The sequence below is a fragment of the Lygodium microphyllum genome, chromosome 19 (genome assembly GCF_053477565.2).
Source record: "Lygodium microphyllum isolate KBCC chromosome 19, Lygodium_microphyllum_v1.1.10, whole genome shotgun sequence".
NCBI lineage: Eukaryota > Viridiplantae > Streptophyta > Polypodiopsida > Schizaeales > Lygodiaceae > Lygodium > Lygodium microphyllum.
Window position 1 is genome coordinate 25,725,891 of NC_141153.1, and position 13,617 is coordinate 25,739,507.

The window sequence follows — 13,617 nt, forward strand, 5'->3', positions numbered from 1 at the left end:
CAAGTGCTCGAGTGATCAAAAACCAAGAACACCTACCTCCCTCAGGAGCATAGGACCCCCACCTATAGGTGAGTTTTTACACAATCTGTAGAGTGTTTAGGGAGTATTGGGCTAGGGACCCCAATGCCCCAAACCACCACAATCCACAACTCATTTGACTATTACACACACAGAATCATAAGAGACATAATTCATCATTCATAAATCCAAAAGTAGTCATAACCATAAAACATTTTTAACACACTTATAAATGTATGCGATGCTTAGAATCTATCCCCCTCATTAATTCTCATGTTCTTTTCTAAAAAGAAATTGATAATAATAACATATTTTTGTAAGTTTAAGTATATTCTAACATTACTAACTTATCTTTCATTAGGAAGTTGTAGAGTTAATAGCTTAAAAGCAATCCTTTTCTTATGTACTAAACATGATTATCTCCATTTAGCCATCCATCGTGATTATGGGGTATGACTGGAACCTTAGTTTTTTGTGGAATAATCGATCCTTCGGGTTGAATGGATTCAGGGGTAACTTCCACTTGTGCTTCAGCTTTGTGTTGAGTTCCCTCAGTAGCAATTACTTCCTCGCGTTGGGGAGCTCTCCGAGCATGACCTCCCTTAGCATCTCGATATCTCTTGGGCGCCATGGAAGAAGCTTGATGGATTTGAGCAATCACATAGGTGTGGAGAGAGAGAGGCTCGGTTGATCACAACAAAGCTATGTCACGTCAATGGGAGAGAGAATTATACATGGATTGTTGTTTTGACATGATGCTCTATCCATGTTTATATAGTAATTTGGGGGGGTAGGGGGTAAAGAGAAAACACTTGCTTTTAGAATTTTCAATTATGTTAGAGAGGGGCTCCATTTTTGAAACATAGCATGGAGATAAAGACATGGCAAGCATCGCACGTTGCATCGACGAGTAGGTGTCACTCCAAGGTGGCGACCTGAGGTTGGAAGTAGCCTAATGCATGAATTACTTGACCTAAGAGACATAGCCACATCCCAACCCTAGCTTAGATACCATATTAGAAACATGTACATAGTATAGGGGAAGGCTATGATGGACACACGACAAAAGAACAAGACATGCCACTAACTATGCTATGAAGTTAATATCATGCAAGCTAATCAAATTTCAACCATGGAAATTGTTATGCATAGAGAAGCTTGACAAAGTCACTTGATTATGTGATGATAAATCAAGGATACCTGGTATGTTTTTATGCTCTATCTTCCACAACCTTTATTGATTATAGACTTGTTTGACTTCCAATAAGAGAAGGCACTTTGCTCATCCAAAGTGAGGCCTTTCTAATAATATTATGTATTTATTACCATCCAACAAGGTGACTTCATCAAAGAGGGATATGCTTTGTCTTAAGTGAGTTCCTAATTGTTTCCATGTTGAGGGCATGAACTACTAAACCATTTGAGCCCTTCATGCTACTAAATACTTTGTAGGAAAGTTGAATTTTCTAGCATAGTCACTCTAATTTTCATGTTTATTGTCCTTGCCAACTTGAAGGAGCACATTCTAACATAGTGGCTTACTTTCTTGGACTTGTAGATCACATGAAAGATTAGATCCAAGAAAGCCCCTAACTACAAATTAACATGGAAAGATGAGCTAGATTCATCCCAAACCTTGAGCACCCTATAAGACTCTTAGAACTAATCCCATAGAATGTAGAATCTCTTGGACAACTTGTCTACCATGGATGGGCTAGCAGGAGGGGAATTTATATTGCCTAGAGAAGTAGAAACTTTATCCATCTAGAAGTCCAGGCACACTTGGAATCCTCTTGAGATTACCCAAACGAGGAAAAATGAATGCAATGTACTACTAGGTAAAAAAGTTGTAGACCATGGGTACGAGAAGACAAGGTCCCCTCAAAAGCAAAGGACAAGGGCATCAAGTTATCTTGGTATTGAGATCCTATCACCACCTGAAAAAATCAACTCCTCTTAATGTATGACCTTTAATGGTGCATATTGTGCTAGAAGTACTATGAGAGACTTTGAAATGAAGAGCATAAATGCATCATATCTCTTGAAAGGAACATATTCACTAGATACTTACTTCTTGTTAAGATAAATTGAGGCCTTGAACACTTTTTTCTCTTCTCTTATAGAAGGGAATAGTTGGCTTCAACAAATACCTCCTTTTATGTTTCCTCCAAGAGGGTCTTTCAGCTCATCTCATAGTCTCTCTAGAGGGTCACAAAATAAGTGGCTTCTTTTATGACTCCTTGCATGTCAATTTGTATAGCTATAGATCATAGTTTGTTAATGAAAAATCAAACTTCTTCATTGAGACTATATTTGGGATCAACTACAAAGAGGGGGTTAACATGCTACTAAGTATAAGAAGGCACCCAACATGTGCTTTGGGAGTGCAAAGGAAATATCAAACTAGGTGAGAGAAATAATAGCTATTTGGAATCTCAAATAAATGTAGGTTTTCTTTTAGCAATCACAACGCTAACTCATAAAATCTTATCTAGCATTGAAAGTGGTAGTTAAATATCCAATAACCTAGGGTATCTAGTTGATTTTTAATGTCCAACAACATCATGATAGAACATAATAGCCACATAACATGATTCTTAGGGTTAGAGTATTATGCTATTTTTTAAAAAACATATATATTTTTGGAAAAGCCTCAATAATATAATCATGCAAAAAACATGTCTATTTTATGGTGTCTATGTTTTAAGATAACTCATCTACACTTATTACAAACCTAGTAATTTATAAAGTTTTGATAATCATTTTGTATCCTAACTTATTAGCATTTTGATAACTATGCAGGCTACTTTGTCACCACCAATTGGCTTAAATATGACAAAGGGGCTCATCCTTTGTTCAATAGTAACTATCTTCAACTTCTTTCCTGTGGCTTTAGTTGGTTATTGGGCCTTTGGTAACCTATCTAATGGGAACATACTTTTGAGCATGAAATCATGGAGTGGAGAGTCTTATGTCCCTGATTGGATATTTGTGTGTGCAAACATATGTATGCTTATGCAACTTCTTGCAGGCTCAGTGGTAAGACTTTATTCCATTTTCCATAAAGTATTTTTTTGCTTTACTTTCATAGAAATCGAAGATATTGTACTTGCATATCACAAGGATCACCAAAAAAAAGTTCAAGTTTTTAAATGTACAATATAATATGCCCCATTTTTTGGTTGTATTTATATTTGTGACCCTTCACTTAGAATTTCTATCTGTTTCCCATGAATATTTTGAACCACTTAGGGAATTTTTGAACGAGATGATTAAAAATTTCATGAAAAACAAAATGCTTATAAGTTTCTAATACCATGGATGAGAAAATCTATACATGGTATTAGACTATTTTAAGCTTAGCATGCCCTTATACATAAACAATGTAGCTCCTCAACTAAGGCTTAGGGATGCAACTCCAAAAAATGTAATGAAGGAGGTTAGAGATGAGAGAGGAAGTGAAGAATAAGAGAAAGGCTAGAAAGATAGGTGAGAGGAGAGGTAAGCCATGGAAGTTGTGAAAGAGAAGGTAAGATGAAGATACTATACTATGTAATAATGAAGTGATGAAAAATTACAATTCTCAACATCTTATATACCTATGCCAATGTGACATGTTATTATTAATAGAGCATCTAAAAATAATATCTCTTCTTAGCTTCTTATAATCCATCCTTTCCGAAAAGGTTTTTCCCCATAAAAACAAAAGTAGCAAGATTATTGCAATGGTTGATACGATGGGTAGCACAGAGTACTACTCTATTTACAACAACTATAAAAACAATGGAAAATGAATAAGAAGAATCAAATCTTTTACTAGAATGAAGATACAAAAGGAAGTCTCTACTATGTGCACCATGTGGCTATCTTCAAAAGCAAGTTTAAGCCTTTAAATCTTCAAGAAAAAATCTTTGTGGTCAATAGACAACTTGCTAGATAAATTGGCCCCACTAGACACTAACTTCTCATAGAGTAGTCCAAAGGAGGCATGCCAAGTGCATAGCTCTCAAAGAGTACTTGGCTTATGTAGGTGGCACTTTGCTGAAAATTGGGTAGAATAAAAATTACTATAAAATGGAATGTTGTCTAGGTCTTATCTACAACAAATCTAGCCCATTTGGAGCTATCCCTGAATGCAATTAATGCATCTTGCAATATAAAAACTCATCAAAAATAGAATCAATCCTATAAGAAGCTTCCTAAAAAAAAAAAATCATCTAGTCAAGTACTCAATGATAGACATGTAGTGAAGCTTCTTCTCATAGTGAACTATGATATGTTAGTAAGGGATAGACTATATGAGAACTTTTTCATTAATGGGAGGTAGCTCATCTATTGTATCAAACTAGGTGCCATAAAATGGTTTGAGGTGAGTAACATGAAAAACATTATGACTCTTAGTGAAAGAGGATAGTTCTTGGGTAAGTTAGTAATGAATATATGTGTGCATCATGTGGTTCAAAATAAGGTATTTTTAAAATATCATTTTTATATATTTTTTACATAGTACAGAAGGCTATAATATAAAGGGGTTATTTACATATTGAATAGAAAAGGGTTATGTTTTATTCAGGAAAAATTCATAGATAAGGATATTTATAAATAGACCTTGAATGCATGTGATGTAGAGAATATACATATAGTAACTTCTCTGAGGGATAGTTCCAGTCTTCTATTCACTTTAGTATCCTACACGGTCCAAAAAACATGTGAGCAAGTTTGTTGCTAGAACTATCTTTCAAGGTAGAGTAATGAAATTTGGGTGCTTCTAGCAAAATCAACTCTCCTTGAAAGTCCATAGGAAACCTATTCTTATAATCATACATCTTTTTCTGTTTTTGAGATTTTCTAAAATTTTCTTTGCACTACTAAAGAAGGGTCTACACCTCTTTAATTCCTGTTTCCAATAAGGGTTTTCCTTCTCACTGAAAAGAAATGTGAAAAATGACACTTTATTTCCATACAAGGCCTCAAAGGGAGAAACTCTAATACTAGCATGGGTAGAGTTGTTTTAAGAAAACTCAACTAAGTGTAATGAGGAGTCTTATACATGTTGCACATCTTGTCAAAAATGGCAAAGGTTGGTGTTGGCCCTTTGTCTCTAGTTATCAATCTGTGAATGATAGGATATAGAAGGAGCCGACTTAGTACCCATGGAGTTGAATAGCACTTGCCCAATGTTACTCATGAATTTTGTATCCTATCATGCATAATCACCTACGGTAATCCATGTAACATGAATATATGCCCCATAAGAACTGACTAGCCACCTATGATATAGTGAATTGTGTCTTCATGTGGAAATAAAATGGGCTATCTTGATGAGTCTATCCACCACCACATTGATGTTTATCCATCTTGTTTTATTCATAGGCAAACCAATGATAAAATCCATGGTTATATGTGTCTACTTTCCTTCAAAAATGGGCATTGGCTACAATAAGCCACTTGCCTTATGAGTGTTGTCTTTATTTCGTTGGCATGGAATGTACTTCAAGACATAATCCTTCACACCTCTCCACAATCTCATCTAGTGAGAACTTTTACTAATTTTATCATAGGTCTTGAATACACCTAAATGTTCAACTATAGGCAAGAAGTGTATCTCCTCTATAATTTTGAGGTTGAATTGAGAAACTAGAGGGAATAACAATCTTGTCATGGGAATAGATGAGTCCATTTTTAAGCTCAAAATGTGAGTTTTTCTCCATTAATTCTTTCTATAATCTCTAAAATGTATGATTGAGCTCTTCATCCAAAACATAGGTTGCATATACCTCTTCAACCTAGTCACTATATAGCTTAGTCATGGCTAAAACTTCATATGCCCATGTCCTAGATAGATCAATTATCCTTGCATCATGTATGTGTGATGCCAAAATCATAAATTTGTAAGATATCGACCCATGTGTGCTAGTAAGGAGTGAGATTAGACTAGGTAAGGAAGTATCTAAGGACATTGTTATCACTCTTGACCCTAAACCAACTACCATACAAGTAATTGTGCCACTTCTCAATCGCATGGATTATAGCCAAGATTTCTTGGTCATATGAATTCATAGCTATCTCTTTATCCATGAACTTGCAAATCTCAAAGGCAATGACACAGTACTCATGTAACAATACAAACCCTATACCTCTGCCACCTATGTAATATAGGAGCACAAGTCAAGAATTCCTTTAACTAGTTGAAGCTTCTATCTACAAGGGAGTCCCAAAATAAAGCTAACTGAAAGATGGGCCAGTCCTCCACCCTTGTGGAGTTATATTATTCTCAAGGACCAAGCTCCTCCATTACACATAAACCAGTTCATAAGTTGTAGATCTTGTGAACAAGATCACAATTCCTTGCATGGTATACAACCGGCTAACACTTGCACAACTTGGAAGTTGGCACCTTTTGATCCTTCTTGAGTCTCTCCTTCTCTCCTACACAATATGTGTAGGGCTCTCCTCTTGGAGTTTTATTTAAGTAGAGCTTCCATAGCACTTTCACCTTCTCTCCTACACAATATGTGTAGGGATCTTCTCTTGGATCTTGATTTCAATAGAGATTTCACAGCACTTGCACTTATGAGCACCTCATCTTCTCCTCTTGGAACTTGATTTCAGTAGAGCTTCTGCAGCACTTGCTCCTTCTCTTCTCCTCTTGGATGCATGCAAAGTGAAGCTTCCTTCACCTCCCCCCCACACACAAGGAGAGCCTCCTCTTTTATAGGCTTCAAGAGCTTCTCTTCTTGGAGAGAGACTTTAGTGCCAAGATTGGAAAGGTTGATCTTCATACAAGATGTGGCTATTCCAAGACCTACTCTGCAGCACCAATTTGAAAATATCTCTCTGTGCATTGCTTGGATGGAAAAACGTCCTGCACAAAAGTTGTAGATCTCATTGTTTTCGATAACTTGCACAAGCCGTTTTTAGAGATCATCTTTCTATCATGAGATATTTTAAAAATGGATTCACCATGTCTTTTTTTTAGAAAATGAACTTTTTAAACTCTACCCTCAACTTATGGTCCATGCAGCCACCTTGAGCCATAGATAAGGAGAGTTCATTAGATTGCCTTGGGCCTCAACCTTAAGATTGACTTCCCACAAAATCTTTTGTCATATTAGACCTTATAAAGAGAAAATCACTTCTCTCCTCACTTCCAAAGGATCATGCCTCTTGTCTTTCTTCGTGAGAGAATTACCTCTCTCGTTTTTCTTAGTGCAAGAATTACTTCTATTCTTAATTAATTAAGAGAGAAAAGACCTCAAACCTTGACTTGTAAGGGAGAGGATGAGCCCAAATCAATGCAATGCTCATTACACACAAGTAAACATTCCTAGGCATCCCCGGATGCACACATAAATACATATACACAATGCTAATGCACTTCCTCTTCTTAGAGCTCAATTCAATCTTCATTTATGTGTAACTCCTTGGTTCTTGTGTACACTCTTACACTTGGCAGAAACTTCCTTTCCCCTTCATAACTTGTACTACATATACCAGATATCCCCGTCACAGTGCTTTGATCACCCCATTAAGTGATGCACTAGGAATACTAGTCTCTAAATGGTCTCATGACCATGTTAGATCATTATCAAAACTTAAAGAAAAGTGAGTCATTAGTTTATCGATATAAATTTACTAAATAGAGAATAGAAAAGTGAGTCATTAGTTTATTGATATAAATTTACTAAATAGAGAATGCGTAATCAGCAATCAATTTAGTGACATCCCTCTGGCTTCTAAATAGTTGACCTCAACTGTAGAGGGGATACATAGTCCTTAAGAAGATCTGGAAGGTCTTGTAGTTCTCTGTCAGTCATAAACTGAGCATTCAATGGGGGATAATTATTAAACTTGACTAGATACTTCTATAATACCTTACCTGATCTTAGAGTATTGTCCTGATTGTGTAAAATTCTTTCAGGCACAAGGAACTCTTATGTTTCTTCTATGCCACGTAAATCTTCCTTGATTGGTTCCATTGGGGGTTCTCCAATATAGGGACATAGCAAAATTATATGGAAATCATTATGAATGTTCCAATGAATTGGTAGATCCAAACAAAAAGTCACATCATTTATCTTATCTGTGATCTTGAAAGGACCATAATAGCGATTAGAAAGCTTCACCACTTTACCCTTTTGACATTTTTACTTCTTTAAGTGAGCCTTCTCAAACTTAAGAAGAACATGCTGCCCCAATTTGAGATCTAACTTACGATGATGCTTATCAACTTCGTGTTTATGCTTCTCTTGTGTCCTTTCGATAGTAGCTTTTACTTGAGTGAAAGCTATATCAATGTCTCTAACAAACTCATCAATACTAGAGTGCACCGTGTTATTGTATGCAAACTCTACTAAAGGAAAATAGTTTTTCCATTCTCTTTGATTATCAAAGACATAGGATTTCAAAAGGTCCAAAATAGTAGAATTAGCACTTTCACTCTACCCATCCCTTTGAGGATGATAAGAGGATGAAAACTTTAACTGGATCCCAAGGTTCTCGAAGAGAGCTTGCCAAAAGAGGCTGGTCATGCGGGGATCTCAATCACTTATAATGGACTTAGGCATGCCATGATGCTTGAAAATATGAGCAATGAATACCTTAGCCATATGATCAAGCTTTGATTGTCTTTTGCACAAGTATGAAGTGAGCTTACTTACTAAATCTATCAATGATAGTCCATATTGCATCCTTGCTTGCTTGTGTGCAAGGAAGCTCCATGATAAAGTCCATGGATATACTTTCCCAAGGCTCATTGGGAATAGGTAATGGCTTCAGTAGAACAGATGGTTTATGCCGGTCATACTTTACTTTTTGGCATATCTTTTACTCATGGACATATCTTTCAATGTCAGATCTAAGAGTCGGCCAAAAGAAATATCTTTCCAATGCTTAAGTAGTGGGTAGAATACCCCTATGTCTAGCATATGGAGATGCATGTGCTTCATCCATTACCTTGTGTCGCAATGGTAATGCTACACAAATTGCTTGATAATGATACAAATAACCATCTCGAATGGAGTAAGGTGTAATTGATTGCTGATCCCATATGGTTGAGAAGTTGAATCAATTGCATACATTTTGGGTAAATCCATGAACTCGTTATGGTAAATAGTTGTGATTCTATTCACTTGAGGTCACCATGATAGAGCATCTACTACCACATTCTTAGTTCCAAATTTGTGAAGGATTTGGAAGTGAAACATAGATAAGAAATTTGCCCAACGCATCTTTTTCTCTCAGAGCTTCTTTTGAGTGAGGAATTATCTTAGACTTTGGTGATCTATTTTAATAATAGAATTTTCCCCAAGTAAATAGTGTTTCCATACTTGAAGAGTATGTACCACCGCCATAAGTCTCATATACTAGAGCATGTAGCTCATGGTCCTTGAGGTGTTCGCTCTCAAATGCTACGGTGTGACGATCTTGGTTAACCAAAACTTTAATGCAATCCCCAAAAGCATTGCAGTGAACTTGAAAAGGTTTTTGAAGATCCAGAACTGTAACATGTCCACTCATCCACTTGTGGGACACGTCTTAGCAGCCCATCGGGAAGAGAGTCTAGAAAGCGCTGCTTGGCACTCGCAAGGAATGTCACAGGGTTTGCGATCTAGGTTTTCCTGAGTCTGCCCTGAGCGAAAGTCTCTGACCGTTTCCACTTAGGACTGACCTGAAGTGTAACGCGTCCACTAGTATCATCCAGGACATGCCTTAGCAGTCCATCAGAAAGGATGTCTAGAAAGCTCCGCCGGCACTCCCATGGAATGTTACGGGATTTTCAATCTAGGGCTTTCCGCGTCTGCCACGTAGCGGAAGTATTCTGACCATTCCCACTTAGGATCGACCTGAATTAGGGTTTTCCTGATTGGTCATTTCCTAACAGCAACTAGCGTCGGACCCAAGCGAACTACTTTACGCAGAAACGCCAGGTCTGAAGCGGATTCACGCTGCAGTTGGTTCAAGGAGAATGGGAAACGAGAGGGATGCAAAGCTCAACCTCTCTGTCATAAGGCATAGTCCCATTCCGTTCCCCTAAAAAAACGTAAATCGGGTAAGACATAACTCTAGGTCAATGCTTTCGTTGTTCGTGTCCTTTGACGATCATCCCACTGTTCTTCGAGATTTGAGAAAAGTTCTTGACCAAACGGGACCACCCAACCGTAGGACGGACCCATGGCCCATCCTCCGCACTTTCCTTAGTTTGTTTTAGTTATGTAATTACATTCTAACACATTAATTGGACATGTAACAACCAACTTTTTTAATTAATCCATTAAGCACTGGTTCCTTCACATAATCTTATCACGTGACATAGAAAAACAATATCAGACAAGTTCTTTATTAAGATATCATCATATTTATCTTTGAAATACAAGGAGTTCTGCCCGTAGGCTTGTCCACAATCTGCCCCAAGGCTATCCAGCAATCCACAGGGATCACTATTCCAAGTTTCCACCCATAGACTAGTATGCGGGCCTCGAGATCCAATTCCGAGTCACGTTAGCCTCTTGTGCAGGACTCCGAAGGCAAGGGATTTATGGCCAGAGCCCCCCTGGCACCCAAGCGTCCTCCTGCTCCAAGTAGCGCTCAACGGAGAGACCTCTCGCGGCGGGTTCGGTCCACGTTCGCGGCACGGTCAACCACCCCCTTGGTTAGGGTCAGGCAGGCAGTCGGGGGTAACTGAAGCTGTCTCTCCCTTCAGGCCTTCAACCTGAAGTATGGATATTTATTTAATTTGTAACTCATTGGTCAAACAAGTCAAATAGTGCTCTAAAATCTCTAGCAAGCACAAAAAATTTCCTTTGATCATTTTTTATGTTGGCAAACTGCTAAGAAAGGAATCCTTCCTTTCGAATGCATCCAGCACTCGATCCGGGATGTCTTGCAACGTAGCAAGATCCCTTATATTCTGGGTTAAGGCGTACCTTATTAGCCCAACTTGGTCAAATTCTAAAGTTCATTGGGTACCTTAGTTTCCGGTTTTTAACCTTCCTTACTTAGAAGGATATCAAAGTATACATCCTCTTGCAAGATAACTTGCGTAAGGATCCGCCATCCTTGTTGCGGAAATTTAGCCTTTCTTCTTGTGAATCAATCACAAGACCATATGACTTCGTACTTGCCGTGCAAGTCCTGCATCGTACTATGGAGTTACGAAACAATCCGTTTCAGTTTCTTTAAGCTGACGTTTGTCAGACCTAGGGCTTCCTAGCTTTATTATTTTCTTTTAAGAAACTCAGGGACAAATCCTAGTTCTTTTTTTTTGTTACAATTTATTGACCCTATATTTAGGGAATGTGGACAAGTATTTAAGGCATAGACGTTTCTTGGAATTTTAATTCATTCCCAACGAATATTTCGTAGCATTTTAATTTGGTTAACTCTAGAAGGTAATTTCGAGATTACTTCCATATGATTTGTTATCTACGTGTCAATTGACTTTTCAATCTTATACTTCATCGATTTGAGGTTAGGTTAAATCCAACTAATCTTCCCTTTTCTTTGCGAACAAAATCATGCTAAATAAGCAATCTTTCCCTTGCTAAGTTATGCAGTTAGCAATGATAACTTCCTAGAGTTTAAGCATTGCAAGAATCCTTTCATGATTTGCACTTTCCATGATGATTTGTTGTAAAAAGGAATAGGGGTTAATAGTGCAAGATGCAATTTTATACCTTCTAGACTTAACCGAAGTATACTACTTTAGTGGGTAAATAATCTTGCTCATAATTCGTTTCAATGCATAATGCTATTTGAAAAAAACTATGTTTATACTTTATTTATTTTGCATGTTCCATTAAACTAGATTCCTCCGTCGTGCATAACTAGGACAAAATAAATCTTATCCCTAACAATTCATCTTGCAGGATTGAATTACAACCGATATAAAATTAAGAAGGAAAAACTTGGGTTTGGGGTGAGATATCCACATGGATATCGGGAGATGACCCTCCCGCAGCTACTCCTTGGACTTTCTTAGGAGGCATCGCAGTTGTAGTCCTTCGAACGTGGAAGCAGCTTTACAATCGTTTTCAGAATTCCATCGTCGCTCCCTTGCACATCAATACTCTTATTCACTTTTTGAGTAGGGGAGAAACCAAGTCCCAAGGGTATTTTGGAAAGGCAGGGAACGGTTAAGGGTTTAACCACGAGGTGAGAGTAATAAGACCTTTAAGGCCTTAATTCTTTTGGGAGGGAAAGGCTTACAAAGCCCACGGAAAAAGGCCCTATAGGGTTTTACACATGGGGGGGGGGAAGTAACAAGCCCAAAAGAAAGGTCTTAAGGGTTAAATACGGGGGAAGAAAGGTTTACATTACGGGGGTTCCAACACCCATTGGATGAGGGGGCTTAAAACACGCGGGTGTGTGTGTGTGGTTCCAAAGACATAAGAAGCGGGCCTTGTGAGATTTTTGGGCGTGGGAGTGAAAGGTGTAGGAAGGGGAAATTAAGGAGGGATTTTAGGACACGGGGGGTAAAAGGCCTTAGGGGTTTTAAAACCCAGGGGGGAAAGATGAAGGGCAACGCAAGAGGGTGAAAAAAAGGCTTAGGGGTTTAAAAACCAGGGGGGGAAAGATGAAGGATAACACAAGGGTGGGTGAATAGGGCTTAGGAGGATTTTAAAAAAAAACCCGGGGGTGAAAGGGTAAAAGGGGAAAGGTGAAGGGTGAAAGGGGGCTTATAGCATGGGGGGGAAGGGTGTGTAAAAAGGGGACACGAGGGAGGGTGAAAGGGGGCTTAATTAGCCCCCCTTAAGAAGCTTCTTTTAAGAAGCTTCTATGCTTCACGTGGCAGGGGGGTTTCGATGCCTCATTGGCAACGTCCGGGCAGCGCTGCAAATCGACAGCTGTAGGCGGCGGCTCGCTCAGCAAATTTCTTCATCGTCCGCCTCTTCCTCCTCACTTCAGCTCTGCTCGTCGAGTCTGGCAGCGTCGTCCTCCTTTCTTCCCTTTTCTCCTCCCCCTTGGTTGGAGGGGGTTTTTATAGGGAGAGGGAAGGAATTCCTCCCTCCCCTCGTGTCACCGTGCATTGTACTTCCTCCTACAAGCTCCCACCGAGGAGCTTCCGACTCCTTTCTATTCCCCTCCCCTTCCAGCACAACAGTCGGTTGGGGAGGAGAATAATTAAAAAATTGCATTATCCTCAAAAAAATGCTACCTCATTATCCCTATTACTTAAAAGGGGGTTCATGTGTGAATTTCAATTTTTGATATATTACATTCTCTCCCCCTTAGAGGAATCGAGATGTCCTCATCTCGAGATAAACTGGGGGTATTGATGGTTGAGAGTGCCTTCATCTACCCAAGTGGAATCCTCTTCGGGATAGTCTTTCCACTGGACGAGGCATTCTCTCAAGGTTCTAGATCTTAATTGTCTCTCCCTAACATCTAAGATCCTGTCATGCCTTAGTTCAAGGACCCCTTGACTAGGCATTACAATTTGTTGATCGTCAAGTACATGGTTAGGATTAGGTACATACTTTTTCAATAGGCTGATATGGAATACATTATGAACTTTTAGGTTCTCAAGGAGTTGCAGTTTATAAGCATTAGGTCCTAGGCATTTGAGGATCTTGTATGGCCCACAATACCTTGGACTTA

At 38.6% G+C, this 13,617-nt stretch overlaps 1 protein-coding gene across 10 annotated transcripts in view; it reads left to right on the forward strand.

Moving 5' to 3' along the window:
- Positions 1-13,617, forward strand: part of LOC148019666 (GABA transporter 1-like) — a 155,004-nt gene that overhangs the window by 106,181 nt on the left and 35,206 nt on the right. For 8 of the 10 annotated variants that reach the window (XM_087699780.1, XM_087699776.1, XM_087699778.1 and 5 more), the window contains one exon: positions 2,821-3,057. The exons of the other annotated variants lie outside the window; for them this stretch is intronic. In XM_087699780.1, the coding sequence (XP_087555906.1) occupies positions 2,821-3,057 (237 nt within the window). The remainder of the gene's footprint in view (positions 1-2,820; positions 3,058-13,617) is intronic. 10 annotated transcript variants of the gene reach the window in all.